The following is a 13,618-nucleotide window of genomic DNA, read 5'->3' as shown; positions in this document are numbered from 1 at the left end:
GTGCATTCCTACTAAATTCACAGAGAAGTATATAGGTATGCGCATGTGTTTGCGCTTCATGTTGCAAACTTGTTAGGGGAAAACCAATGAATTTAGTAAGGATTACTGTATAAATGAACATTGTTTTATTGTACAGTTTTTTTTTGGGGGGGGGGGGGGGGGGGCTATGAATTAGCAAAGACTTACTACATGCATTATTTTCTGATGCACCAACTAACTGATTAACATGTGAATATAGCATACGAGTATGAAGGTTATGATCATCTCTTGTAATTAGGAGTGGTAATGGATCGTGTATGGCTATCACGCCTCCTTAATAATATAATCCAATTCAGACATGTCTATTATAAGTTCAAAAATATATAGTATTTGAACCTGATATTATTAAGTTCGATCTTTAAATTTATTAGGCTATATTAATCCCACCCCTACTTGTACTCGCTCTGGTCGGGAATGCTTGACATTCCAACCTATTGGGTCTAGCCTGCTTCTAATGCAAACATCTCTGGGTGTGAACATGTATTTCGGCAAAAGAGTCTCTAGCCTAGTGGTTAGAGCACCTGAGTGCAGTAGCACCTAGCAAGTTTGGATTCGACTCCTCATGAAAGCGAATTAAACGGGTTTAGAATAAAGAATTATAAAAAAATAGATAGGAACTTCCTCTGCTAACTCAGTCAAAAAAACATGTATTCCCGACCGGAGGGAATATTAGTTTCCTCAAGTAGTGCATATCAAGCTTCTTGTTAGCTAGTAGTATTGTAAATGTGCATAGTACGTATGACCATTGATATTTTTTAGAAAAAATAAAGAGAGAAATGGTCTGGAGAAAAAAAAAACATTACTATTGCATCTACTCCATGACTGAACATGTACAAACATATACAAACATGTGAACAAATCAACATGTCAAAGGAAACTCCCAAAGAATGAAGGAAATGGGAGGGAACCTGTAGATAGGAGTGGGTTCCTCAAGCGTGCAGCACACATGCAATGCTAATTAAAGATTACTTAAAGCTAATAACCATTAAGTTAATCCCCCACCAGCTCTGGCGCGTTTCCCAAGATCCGATCTGTCCTGCTCCGGCAGCCAACGATACCGCGGAGCCCACGTGGGGTGTCTGTTGACCAGCAACAAGCTCTGATCGTCGTCGGTGCCAGCAGCATGTCCAATACGCTATGCTCGAGGCTCGTCTCTTTTACGCACGCTAGTCGCTAGAAATTCGGCTGCGGTTCGTTTAGTTTGGCAGAGCTGCGGCTCCGGTTTTTCCTACAGCTTTAGCTAAATGGTTTGATCAAAAATAGGTTCACCCTTAATAAAATATTAAAGAAGTTGGAGCCATTTTACATGAAGAAGCTGGAAAAAAAATAAGAGGAGTTGTAACCCTATCAAACTGATCGTTAATTTGATGCCAAGGTCTTGTTTAGTTCCCCATTTTTCCAACTTTGGCATTTGATGCCAAGGTCTTGTTTAGTTCCCCATTTTTCCAACTTTGGCACTATGCAAAAAGAAGATTCCCCATCACATCAAATTTGCGGTACATGCATGGAGTACTAAATGTAGACGAAATCAAAAACTAATTGCACAGTTTTGTTGTACTTTGCGAGACGAATCTTTTGAGCCTAATTAGTCAATATTTGGATAATAATTCACAAATACAAACGAAATGCTACAGTTGCGCATTTATGGCAAAATGCAAACTTTGCCACTCCCAATTTGGAAACTAAACAAGGCCCAAGTTTAGGCTGGTTTGTGAGCAAACTATTTGCCGGTCAAAGACTTGGTAAGGCATGTGACATACAAACATGCTCTAGAACCAATAAAACGGAGAAGCATGCATAGACCGGTGAGTTCACTGGATATAGTTCCGATTATAATTAGATACGGTTCAAATCCTGGAGTGCACCGAATTAAATGTCCGGCGGTTAGCGAGCCTGCTTGGTTCTTTAGTTCAAAGTTTAGTTCCTATCACATCGAATATTTAAATACTAATTAATAGTATTAAATATACGTTATTCGTCTCGCGAATTAACCTCCGTCTACGTAATTAATTTTATAATTAATCTATATTTAATACTCTTAAATAAATCTAAACATTCAACGTAACAGGAGTAGTCCCTGAAACTAAACATACCTAGTAACGACAGGCTGGCAGAGAGACCAGGAGCTGCTTCACACAGAAACTGATGCGGCAGCTCCAGCTAGACGGCCAGAAGCTTCTGAATTTCCTCGAAGTTATCACCTGCCACGTCGGATTGCACGGCCGAGATAGCGGTGGTCGCCACCGATCGATGGCCAGCTGACTCCATCTCGCCAACAGTATAGTAGTCAATTCGGACGACGCCACCAACGCTCACATACAATATGTGCTGCACATTTCACGATCGATGCCTACGTGGAGCCTACGAGTTATATATATATATATATATATATATATATATATATATATATATATATATATATATATATGTATGTATGTATGTATGTATGTATGTATGTATGTATGTATGTATGTATGTATGTATGTATGTATCAAATCCGTCATCAACTGCTTTTGTCTTTTCGATCGAGACTGCCAAGTGCAGCCGCACACTTTTAATTCGATGAGCGAAACGGGTCGCTCTCTCACTCTGCAAGTGCAAGCAAAGATGGTGATGAAAAAGGAAAGGAACTGTTTCATCGAATTTGCCCTTTTTAGGTCCTGGTTTGGTTAATTCCCACTCTTGCATCATGAGAGTACTTCCTCTCCTCTGAATCTCTGATCTCCTGGTCATTCTTTACCCAAATTCAGTTACTTTCTCTTCTCAGTAGATTTTGTCTTGTAGTTTATACTTAAGATAATCAAATAAGATGCTATCCTATGATTGGCTTATGGCCTTTTATATTCCTGACTAAGATGCAATTTTTATCATCTTACATGTAATATTCTATCACATTGGGACACGGGGGTACATGGACTAGGATTTAACAATCTCTCACTCCGGCACTTTGGATTGTTTTCTGCTTTCTCCGATGGAGTATCGAGGACAAGAGTGCCCTTTTCGCCATTTCTTTAGTGCAATGTCACAAATTGCGTGCGCCTATAGTTTTATTGGATAAGATGATTCGAAGTAACAATGATACATCTAGAGTTGATAATGTAACAAACAGTTTGATAATGTTTTATAGCTATCGGCTTTTGTTTACACCAACACTTAACAAAGACGTCATTTATAGGAAATGATTATCTCCACTTTATGATACATCTTTTTAGGAAAGTACTAGTATGTGCTGTTTGTTAAAATGTTAAGTGAGCATGTAGTCCACTTGCAACAAAATCTAGAGTTGGGTTGTTGAATACTCAACCCTAAGCCCAGTAGCCAACAGAGTAAGGTTGGGCTACTCGGCCCAGCAATAGCCCGGGAAACAAAACCAACAGGCTTTCAGGAATCAGGATGCGCTATGACTACTAGCTATATGATCTCCTACTAGCACACGAATTACACAAGCAGAGCAGTGAGACTGAGTTCAACTAAACAACAGAACAAGTGACCATGCTATGTTCTAGCAGTTTTCCTTCCCAATACAGGTCTTGCAGAGTTGATCTTCACTTAAGCATGGATACAACAGGACCTGCAGCAACATAATATTCAGACTAACACCGCACATACTTCTGAGACAGGTTTTGCAGTGCCAACGATGACTTCTAAGCGGCCTGCACCAGCTGAGGCGAAGGCAGCCAGATGCTAGGCGAGGGCTTGCCTTCCTACTCATTCTCGTCTATCCAATCGCCATAGATCCTGCTGATTTTGTCAGGTCCCTTCCATTTCTGAATGGGCCTTTGCACTTGCCCGGACCTCTGGTTGAGGTTGGTGGAACGCTGTGACTGGATGCCTAGATGGTACACATCTGCATGAGGGGGTATCGCGGTAGATGCAGCAGCAGAATCTGCAGGAGCTTTTGCAGAAGCACCAGCTTGCTTCGAGTCGGGAGTGGACGCGACATCCCTGCCGTCTATGTCGACAAGTCCCCCACCATACTTGTGAAGTTCTGCAATTATAGACACAACATGAAAAGACTAACTTACATAAAGAAGTCGGGGTGTTCAAATAAGATAGTTAAAGCACATGATCCAAGCACCAGTCATCCACCTAACAGTAATTTCAGTATTGCAATGAACACTAGTCCCTTTCTAGCAAATGATCACCTCCGCCATATAAATGAAGTGGAAATGTGTTATGCAAGATAAACAATGCAACAGAAATATCAGGTATCCACAGCTGAGGCATCACAGATTCACAGGATAAAGACTGCAACGGAAATTCATATGTCCATAGCTGACCCTAAGGCAGCAAAAACACAAACACTCAAAAACAGAGGTAACTGGGCATGTGACATTCTCTGAACAAAACAGAGGTAACTACTCTCTCTGTTTCAAATTATAAGTTGTTTTTTGGCTTTTTTTATACATAGTAAACTATGTATCTAGACATAACGTATATCTAGATACATAGCAAAAACTATGTACTTAGAAAAGCTAAAATGGCCTATAATTTGGGACAGAGGGAGTATCTAGGATGAAAACATGGCACGAACTAAGGGCAAAACATATGAAACCGTCATGTTAAATTACAACTTGATGTAGTACCAAGTTGCACATTTCAGTAAGTAAAAAGCTTCATTGGGCAAGGGTTTTTTTCCCCCTTGCTGGCACCCAACTCAACATAATGTACCTGCAATTTGAGGACACAAAAGTACAGAGGGACATTCTGGACCACACAGCCTCAATCAGGAATCCCAAAGCTTGGAACATCTTGAACCGCGTAGGAACTTCTACCCATCCACACCTTACAGCAAGGTTTACTAAACATAAACATCTGATAGACCCAACAGATTTCTTCTAGCAATTCACTAGCATATATACATCCAAGTTTCAATCATTCATGACTGAAAAATAATTGACGAAACAATAGTTCAAATAAGAGTAACCACTATGAAGAAACCACATCTACCAGCATATGCATAGTTTACTTCATAAACCATAAACATCTTCTAACCCCAAAAGATTTCGTCTAGTAATTCACTATTGTATTAGAAAACAAAGCATGAACTTTGCACCACACAAGACTGAAAAATATTTCAATGGACAATATTTCAAAATTGAACTACTATATATATTGTTGCTAATCATGAAATACCATCAATATTGCAACCTATCAAACCTAGGATCCGAAACAGGGTCAGAGTAGAAATGGAGACAGCTAACATTATAGACAATGTTTCAACTAGAAGTAATAATAAACTATGTATCATAGACAAACTACTTGAAAGATACAAAGAGTGAAAGAGTAGACACATTCAACTTTTGCACAGGTTGAACCATAATTGAATACATTAGGCACTATATGGATGATGAAGCAGGAAGTATAACAAATTAATGATAAAAGGCGCATATGAAGCCAGAGACTCACCAGCAGCTCCATGAGCGAAATGGCACTTGCTCCCGAAGGGGCAGTATCCAGTCATCTCCCACTTGTTACAGATCCTCGTCTTCCAGTTGGACGGCTTCTGCACCATGGCCCCATTGGCAGCAGCGGCAGCATTGTATCCCCCACCGCCAACCGTGGGCGAGAGACTGATGGCCACGCTCTCCCGCGCCTTGGACTGCTCGTCGTGCAGGAATGTGCAGGCGTCGCCGTAGGGGCATCCTTCCTCGGTGTAGAACTTCTTGCAGTGGCGGCCCTTGTACGCCCTTCCCCCCTGCGAGCCGGCGCCTCCGCCATCCCCGGCCACGACGCTACCAGAGGTCATGATGGGGATCTGGTGCTCCTCCCGCTGCTCGGTGGCCTCCTCGTGCGCGGCCACGATCTCCTGCCAGTTGGGCGGTGGCTTGCGGAGCTCCTCCATGCCGTGCGCGAAGTTGCAGTTGGTGACGTAGGGGCAGGTCCCCGCACGGAACTTGCAGCAGAGCTTGGTCTTGAAGAACATCTTGCCGATGGCGCGGGACTTGCTGGTGCTGCTGCCGCCCCCGCCGTCACCGCCGCCAGCACCTCCGCCAGCACCGCCCCCGCCGCGAGCCTTCTTGCCCGGCGGCGGCTGCTCGCTCCCCGCCCGAGAGGAGGGGTTCCGGTCGCCGTAGCCCGGGTCGGCGCTCCACTGGCGGTAGTCGTCCTCGGTGGCCCAGATGGCGGAGTCCCCGCCCGCCGCGGACGGCGCCGCGTTGGTCCAGGCGTCGGGGCCGGCCGCGTCCGGGATGATGTGGATGGCGTTGGTGTAGTCCATCGCTGCAGCTGCTGCCGCTGTCCCCAACTTTGGGGCCCAAACCCTACCCTTCGATCTCGCGCGCGCCCGCCGGAGAGGACGGAGAAGAAGAGCCTGGTCGGACCACGGATCGACGGAGGATTCCGGTTAGTTGCACGCCGCGACTAGGAAATCCGCGATGAAATCGGCTGATGAATCGGGGGAGGGCGCAGTGAAGGTTTGGGTATGGTTGCTCACAGCGAAAGGGGGACCAATCAATCGATCCCCACGAAGCCCGGTGCCTCGACGGTCGACGCGCCCTTGCGATAGGGTGTGCGCAAACGGCTCGCCGGCCGGGTCGCCGCCCACCCTATCGCCTGCCTACGCCGTCGCCGCCCGCGCCACCCGCTGAACCACGACGGTCGATGCAGCTAACCGACGACGATGAGAGTGAGCATTCATTCATTCATCCTTCATGCCCGTCTTAGGTTAGGCCTTGGCCCATATACCTATGGGCCTTTTCACTTTCTCAGGATATCAGCCCATTTCCCGCTGCCAGCAGCATGGCCTATGGGCCTTGCCACTTCCTCCGGTATTACAGCCCATTTCCTCTGGCAGCTGATCCCATATTCCATTCCATCGCGAAACAGCATGCCCTGACAGAGTGATTAGATCCGGAACACCAAGCAAAGTAGAGAAACCAATGGATAGGTACGAAATCAGCATATACATGAACATTTTTCTTCTTTTTTTCGATACCACACATGAACATTGTTTTGAAGGCAGAGAACACTCTAGTGCAAAATACTTTATCGAGACAGTAAACTTACTGCGATACACAAAGGCAAACTCTGCCATTGTATTACCGAGGGCGCCTAAAATCCAAACTCGAGGTGCCCTCTTCTTCTTATATGCTACAAACCAAAGGTTTCGCCGCTGCAGCTGAGCCACAGATTTAATGGTTTGTGGCGCAGAAACCAGGTCTTGAAGTTTTTTTCTGCAGAAACGGCAACATACCCAGGATTCTCTGAAATTTACGCTGATTACATTACACGAGCGTTGACATCTTTTCAGGCGGTGTTTCACTGCCGGCATCCACATCAGGAGGGCCCATAGCATAGTCTTCAAGAAAGACGACCTTGTAGCATGGAATTGCTCGCCAGATCACAAAATAGCAAAGCGTCATGAAAGCGATTATTCCCCGCGCTGCTGGTAGGTCATTGCTCTCCAGAAGGTACTTTGCGAACATGAGGTTCTGCAAAGAAACAGCAGAGCAGACAAAATCAGTCATGGTGGCTTCAGGATGGAGTAGTTTTGGAACAATGAAAAAGACATGATTGTATTACCAACAGAACTATGCAAAGAATAAGAATTGACGACGCTTTCACTCAGGTCCCAGGACTACGCTTTCACTCAAAAGTACAGCTAGAAAAAGCTGCCTGAATAGAGGTCTTTATTTAGTTACTAAATCATAATAGTATTCTAATTAAGGATAATTTGATTAGAATATGGTAGAAAGGTGGTTGAAAATGCAGTTTATGTCGCAATATAATAATGAGACTGCCAATCATCTGTCCTTTTCTTGCCCTTTATCAGCTCAGTTTGTCCAACGTAAAGTTCATTAGGCTTTGGGGTTTCAGAGATACACCTAGAATCATGCATGGCATGCTACAAGGGTGAGCTGGTACAAGAAAAAAAACAAAAACTAGCCTCTAGTTCGGATAGCAGCTGTGATGAACAATCTGGTCAACAAGAAAGAATGCTTATTTTAAATAACGAATTGCCTGCTGATCCAACTGTGGTATGCAGATGAGGTTAACATGGGCGGAAAACTCAGTTGCTACGCGAGGTGGAGACAGACTGCAAAAGTTGGCCAAGATGCGGGTAACCTCCGTCATTTGTTAAAGATTGTTCGCACGGTTATAAACTCAGATTACAACCAGAGGCAACCCCAGATTCCAGAATCGTAAACTCAGGAACACGGGACACGGGACACGGGATGACAGCAATGGGTAACAAGAGAACACTTCCAGTACTCCACCCCCTTCCCATACTTCCGTGCTCCACCCAAAAAAAATACACACCAAAATGGACATTATAAATTCAACCAAAAATATAGATGGCTAGAGGAACTCATTGCAGGCTTGTGGCCCAACACCGCTGCACGGAAGCTGCTCTCTCAAACACCATCGCGCCAAACAAAGTCCTAGAAACATGATAGAACATCTGCCGAAACAACGCCAGAAGAGAACAGAGGCTGGCGCTGGCAGGCAGCCATGAAGCTCAGACGGAGGCCGAGGATGAGTAGGGATAGATCATTTGTTCCCAATCCTTGGAGCTGGCCGAGCAGCGGTCATACATCATTTTGCGTTAGCATGTTCTCGTGCTCATGACAATTCAGAAAACAGAAGCAGCAGCACACCAAACATACTTTCAGAAATATCACATCAAGACTTAACTGTTCGATCCACAAGCTCCGCTCCAAGAGGATCACCGAAAGCGTACCATCTGGATTCAGGAGCATCGTTTCACATTCTTACTAATGCGGACCAGCACATTATACGACATTACGACGTGACAAAGAAAAGGCAGAATCGGGTCCATCAGACCAAACCAACTCTTTCCGGCTCATCTTATTCTTTATATAAGAACAGCGCAACGAGCAACATAGCAAGCACACTTTCACAAAGATCAGATGAACTGCAGAAGCAGAACTCCGCAAATGCGTTGATCATGGACGAAAGTAATGTATCATAACTCATCAGGAATCAAGCATACCATTCCATACTCTACAGGAGCACATTATAGCACGATGAAAAAAAAGGAGGTAAAATTGGCCCCACGTCATCCACATTTTCTCAAGTTTAGGAAACCAAACCAAATGTTACCATCCATCCATTTTTCATAAGCAGCAAACCTCTTCACACGATATGATCCAAAAGGAAAAACGTAACAACAATTGAACCATATGATCCAGAAGTCCAGCAGCATCAGCCATCACCACCACCACCGTGACCTGCAGCAGCTCACAAACATACCTAAGCTGTTCCTCCGCTTGCAACGGTAACAACAGAGCATCTGAAGACCAAAACAAGAACATCACTGCACCTTTTTAAACACTAAAAGAAAACACTAGAATCAGAGCACACAAGTAATAAAGGGTTAACAGAGCCGAACCAACAGAGAAAACTATAGCTTCCCAGCTTCCCAACAGGCAAATGTACACCTGGATTAATTAGACCATAGTCACACAATCTTTGTATTGTCTCTCATAAAAAGGGGAACAGAATCCATAAGCAAGCAAACAATAGATCAGTTTTCAAGGGGAACAATAAGAACAGTATCCATAACACAACCATCACTTTCAAAACCGCACCAGAAAGCTGAGTGCCTTCCTTGGCGTTACACCACTAGCAGGCCAGCCACCGCCAATGCTATAAGCCTTCTGTCCAAAGGTAACCAAAACCTGTCAGTAGAAGTTGCTGAAACACCCCCAACAATTCCATAATAACCATGTGATAGCAAGTAACCATTAGCTGCCTTATAAAAAATAGCAAAGAAAAGTATCCATCAATGGCTCCGTGGTGCGGCCATTACAATCTGCAAAGCAAAAAAAAATTAATCCAGAAAACTGTCAGTACATAAAGTACACAGGCAAAAATAGCATTGAACAGACTAATGTAAGGCATTAAGACAAATGAGAATGTATCAGTTAGGTAAGATAAAGTGTTCCAAGAGAGTTCAGCTTAAAGTAGCAAAAAGAATAATTGTATAGTGTCCACACAACAGTAGCTAAATATTTAACCTATGGAAAATGGTACCGACATCATGCATACCTTATCAAGAAAACCCATACACGGCCACTCCGATGTCTGCTCCATAGCTTAAATAACAGAATACTTTCCAGTTTGAGCAGATCCAGGGAGATTCAGAGCTTGGTTGGCACAATCTTCAAGAACACGTTTCAATTCTGCTTTCGCCTTCTTCACAGATGACTCTGTCGGGCCCTCGATAAACAAGTACAGCTTGCGCTCATTTGCACCAACAATTTTTCCTTGAGGAATATATGTTCCCCTTGTAGTGATAGCAGCACCAGTCCAGTCCTGAATAGGAGCCAATGTCTCTTTGTGAGTGATCTTCCAGCGGGCGTTCTGTGGGAAATCATTAATCTCAAGTTCAGCCTCATAGTGTTCTGGAACTGCATGAGCCTGTATCCTCGCCAGATTTTGTTGCAAGTTCATTGCAGCCTGAAGTGCACGAGCTGTGGCTTCATCATTTTGTTGGTTAGTTGCAGCAAGTAAAGGAATCAAGGGGACTGCCGCAGTTCCTGGTACTTGCTGGTTAGCATTACCAGCAGCGGCCTTGTTTGCAACCATAGCAGCAGCTGCATGAGCATTGGCAATAGCTTGTGCTGCCAGGTCACCTCCCGCCTTACGCACCCCACCTTCCTCATCAGAATCTGAATCTGACTTGTCTTCTTCGTATCCATATTCCCTTGCCTGAGCCTTCTTTGCAGTCTTTCGGGCTTCATCCTCTTCCTCATTGAACTTAAAACCACTACCACCATAACCTGTACCATGGGCCTGCTCTGTGCCCTGCTTCACCTTCGCCATAAACCGATCAGCTAGGGCTTTCAGGTCTTCAGGAAGAGCTTGCTGAGAGAGCTCCAGGGCCTTAACAAGGTCAGGTGCATACCGCTCCTCTTCCTCAGAAATAAAAGTCACAGCAAAGCCCTTTCTTCCAGCACGCCCTGTTCGCCCAACACGATGAACATAGTCCTCGTAATGGTTTGGGACATCATAATTGACAACCAGCTCAAGTTCTTTCACATCTAAGCCCCTAGCAGCAACACTAGTAGCAATCAGCAAGCTGCAGACATTGCTCTTGAAATCAGCAATAGTTGATTCACGGTCAGTTTGATCTTTACCACCATGAAGAGACAGACATGGATACCCATGCTGGAATAGCTCTTTGAGCAGAGAATCACATTTATCTTGCGAGTGAACAAAAACAAGAATTTTCCCCTTAACATACCATTCACCAAGCAACTCTAACAGCCTGAAGAACCTCTCACTGTCTGGTCGCACCTCAACCAGTTGTGCGATATCTTTGTTCACAACACTCCTCCCACCCACCTGAATTTCAACAGGCTTAGTTAGCACCTTGCGTGCCAGTATCTCCACCTGCCGTGGAAATGTGGCAGAGAAAAGAACCGTCTGCCTATCTGGCCTGGTATTCTGAACTATCCGAGTAATCTGAGGCTCAAAACCCATGTCAAACATCCTATCAGCTTCATCCATCACCAAGAAAGTCACCCTACGAAGGTTAGTTATTTTTCCGCTGCTAGTGCAAAGGATATCAATCATCCTTCCTGGTGTACAAACAACAATTTCGGCACCTCTCTTCAATTCACTAATCTGCTGCGCAACCCCCGAACCTCCATAGATTGCAACACAGTTGATGCCGAGTACCTTAGAGAACTTCTTAATATCTGAATGTATCTGCACCACAAGCTCTCTGGTGGGAGCCATAATAAGCCCAATAGGGCCATCTCCAGGAACAACAGGCGGCTGGTCTTTAACATGCCTCAGCATCGGGAGGACAAATGCTAGAGTCTTGCCAGATCCAGTCTTTGCAATTCCTATACAATCACGTCCACTCATTATGATCGGCAACGCTTGCGCCTGTATAGGCATTGGTTTCTCAAAACCAAGCTTCTTGATGGTGTCAAGGAGCTTGCTAGTCATCCCACTCTGCACCCATGTCTTTATTGGCTTGGGCACGTCTTTTCCATGCACCTTGAGCTCCAACTCCTTCCTGTAGGCCACCACTTCCTCGGTTGTCATCTTGGTAATGTCCTTCACCTCAATATAGAAATTCTTCCGGAACGGTTGGTAGTCAATCTTTGAGTGGTCAACAATTGCAAGCTTCTCTGCCTTTGTCTTCTTGACACGCTTTATGAACTCCTCATCATCCTCATCCTCCTCTCCGGCCCCCTCATTGTCAGCATCATCGTAATCCGACTCTGAATCATCCCCTTGCATAATTCTCCCCATCGCTCTCCTTGGCCCCTTTTTATCCCCATTACTAACAGCATCCTTCGTGCTCTTACCATTCTTATCATCCACACCTTCAGCAGGGGCAGTATCCATTGCTGCCGCAGCACTCTCCATCTTTGCAACCTCCGGCAGCACCATGGAGTTCATGAAGGCATCGAGCGGATCAATCTCATCCTCCTCCATAGCAGCACCACCGTTGGCATCGCCACCCCCATTCGGCAAATCCACATTCATGTCACCTGCGCCGCCATTCTCCTCAGCCTTATTGCCGTCCTCTTTATCCCCTTCCTCATCGGACTCCTCCCCATCCAAGGTCCACTTCTTCCCCACCTTGGGGACATCAGCCTCGGCCGCCGCCGCAGCGGAAGTGCCAGCGGCGCCGCCCCCGTCCTGCTGCTGCTGCTGCTCGCGGCGCTTCTCCTGCCACTCCTTGACGCGGCGGCGGCGGCGCTCCATCTCGTCGTCGAGCCGTTGCTGCTCGGCCTCCATGTCCTCCTCCTTCTTCCGCTGCCGCCGCCGCTCCGCCGCCTCCTCGTCCACCTCCTCCTCCCGCGGCGGCGCCGCCTCCGGCTCCGCATCGCGGTGGTGGTGGTGGTGGTGCGAGGACCGGCGGCGGCGCTTGCGGTCGCGGTCGCGGTCCTCGTCGTCCTCGCCGTCCTCGCCCCCGCGCCGCCTGGACGACCGGTCCCGCTCCTCGCGGTCCCTCTCCTCGCGCCGCCGGGCCCGCTCCTTCTCCTTCTCCTCCCGCGCCCGCTCCTTCTCCCGCTCCCGCTCCTCCCGCTCCCGCGCCTTGCGCTCCTCCCGCTCCCGCTCCTTCCGCTCCTCGCGATCCCGGTCCTTCTCCTTGTCCCGGTGGTGGCGGTCCCGGTCCCGGTCGCCGTCCTCGCGGTGGTGCCGCGAGGACGAGCGCTCGCGGTCCCGGTCCTTGTCGCGGTGGTGGCGGGACGAGGAGCGCTCGCGGTCCTTGTCCTTGTCGCGGTGGTGGTGCTTGGAGGTGGAGCGCTCGTCGTCGCCGGAGCCCATGGCGGCCGGCGGCGAGCGGAGGGTTCGGGAGGCGGAAACCCTAGACCCGGATGCGGTGGTGGGGAGCTTCGTTTCGTGCTGCGATTTTTTTTCCCCACCTCACCTTCAGGGACAGACCTGGAATTTTGCTTTAAAAAGATTTATTTTGGCGATAACATTCGGTCGAGAAAACCGGCGTCGCCTTCGTCCAAGGCGCCGGGTTCGATCCGGAGTCTGTCATGTCAGGTCCCTGAAGGCGGAACAAATTCAGAAGAAAAATCAATTCTGAATTATGAAAAGCTAAGCTCGCCTAGCCAGATGATCAATTCTGAATAATGGT

General features: G+C 46.6%; 2 protein-coding genes across 8 annotated transcripts; both read right to left on the bottom strand.

The window, feature by feature from the left end:
* Positions 1 to 3,504: 3,504 nt before the first annotated feature.
* Positions 3,505 to 6,684, bottom strand: LOC117861640 (zinc finger CCCH domain-containing protein 56). 2 transcript variants are annotated; one of them, XM_034745211.2, is made up of 3 exons: positions 6,476 to 6,673; positions 5,449 to 6,352; positions 3,505 to 4,027 (listed from the first exon to the last, which is right to left on the bottom strand). In XM_034745211.2, the coding sequence occupies exons 2-3, from the start codon at positions 6,257 to 6,259 to the stop codon at positions 3,744 to 3,746; spliced, it is 1,095 nt and encodes a 364-aa protein (XP_034601102.1). In that variant the 5' UTR covers positions 6,260 to 6,352; positions 6,476 to 6,673; the 3' UTR covers positions 3,505 to 3,743. The 2 variants fall into 2 exon arrangements, with proteins under 2 accessions (XP_034601102.1, XP_034601103.1); XM_034745212.2 differs by lacking the exon at positions 3,505 to 4,027 and adding an exon at positions 4,036 to 4,824 and having other exon boundaries at positions 6,476 to 6,684.
* A 2,346-nt stretch (positions 6,685 to 9,030) lies between these two features.
* Positions 9,031 to 13,405, bottom strand: LOC117861639 (DEAD-box ATP-dependent RNA helicase 45). 6 transcript variants are annotated; one of them, XR_004641847.2, is made up of 5 exons: positions 10,054 to 13,405; positions 9,748 to 9,817; positions 9,594 to 9,662; positions 9,395 to 9,443; positions 9,031 to 9,295 (listed from the first exon to the last, which is right to left on the bottom strand). XR_004641847.2 is itself a non-coding variant. In XM_034745210.2 (2 exons), exon 1 carries the CDS (start codon positions 13,297 to 13,299, stop codon positions 10,102 to 10,104), a length of 3,198 nt encoding a protein of 1,065 aa, XP_034601101.1. In that variant the 5' UTR covers positions 13,300 to 13,405; the 3' UTR covers positions 9,031 to 9,817; positions 10,054 to 10,101. The 6 variants fall into 6 exon arrangements, 1 of the variants encoding a protein (XP_034601101.1); XR_004641844.2 differs by having other exon boundaries at positions 9,594 to 9,817; XR_004641846.2 differs by having other exon boundaries at positions 9,031 to 9,443.
* Between the last annotated feature and the right edge of the window lie 213 nt (positions 13,406 to 13,618).

This window comes from Setaria viridis, chromosome 6 (assembly GCF_005286985.2).
Source record: "Setaria viridis chromosome 6, Setaria_viridis_v4.0, whole genome shotgun sequence".
NCBI classification, from domain to species: Eukaryota; Viridiplantae; Streptophyta; class Magnoliopsida; order Poales; family Poaceae; genus Setaria; species Setaria viridis.
The sequence above is the reverse complement of the archived record's forward strand: the minus strand, read 5'-3'. Positions and strand labels throughout refer to the sequence as shown.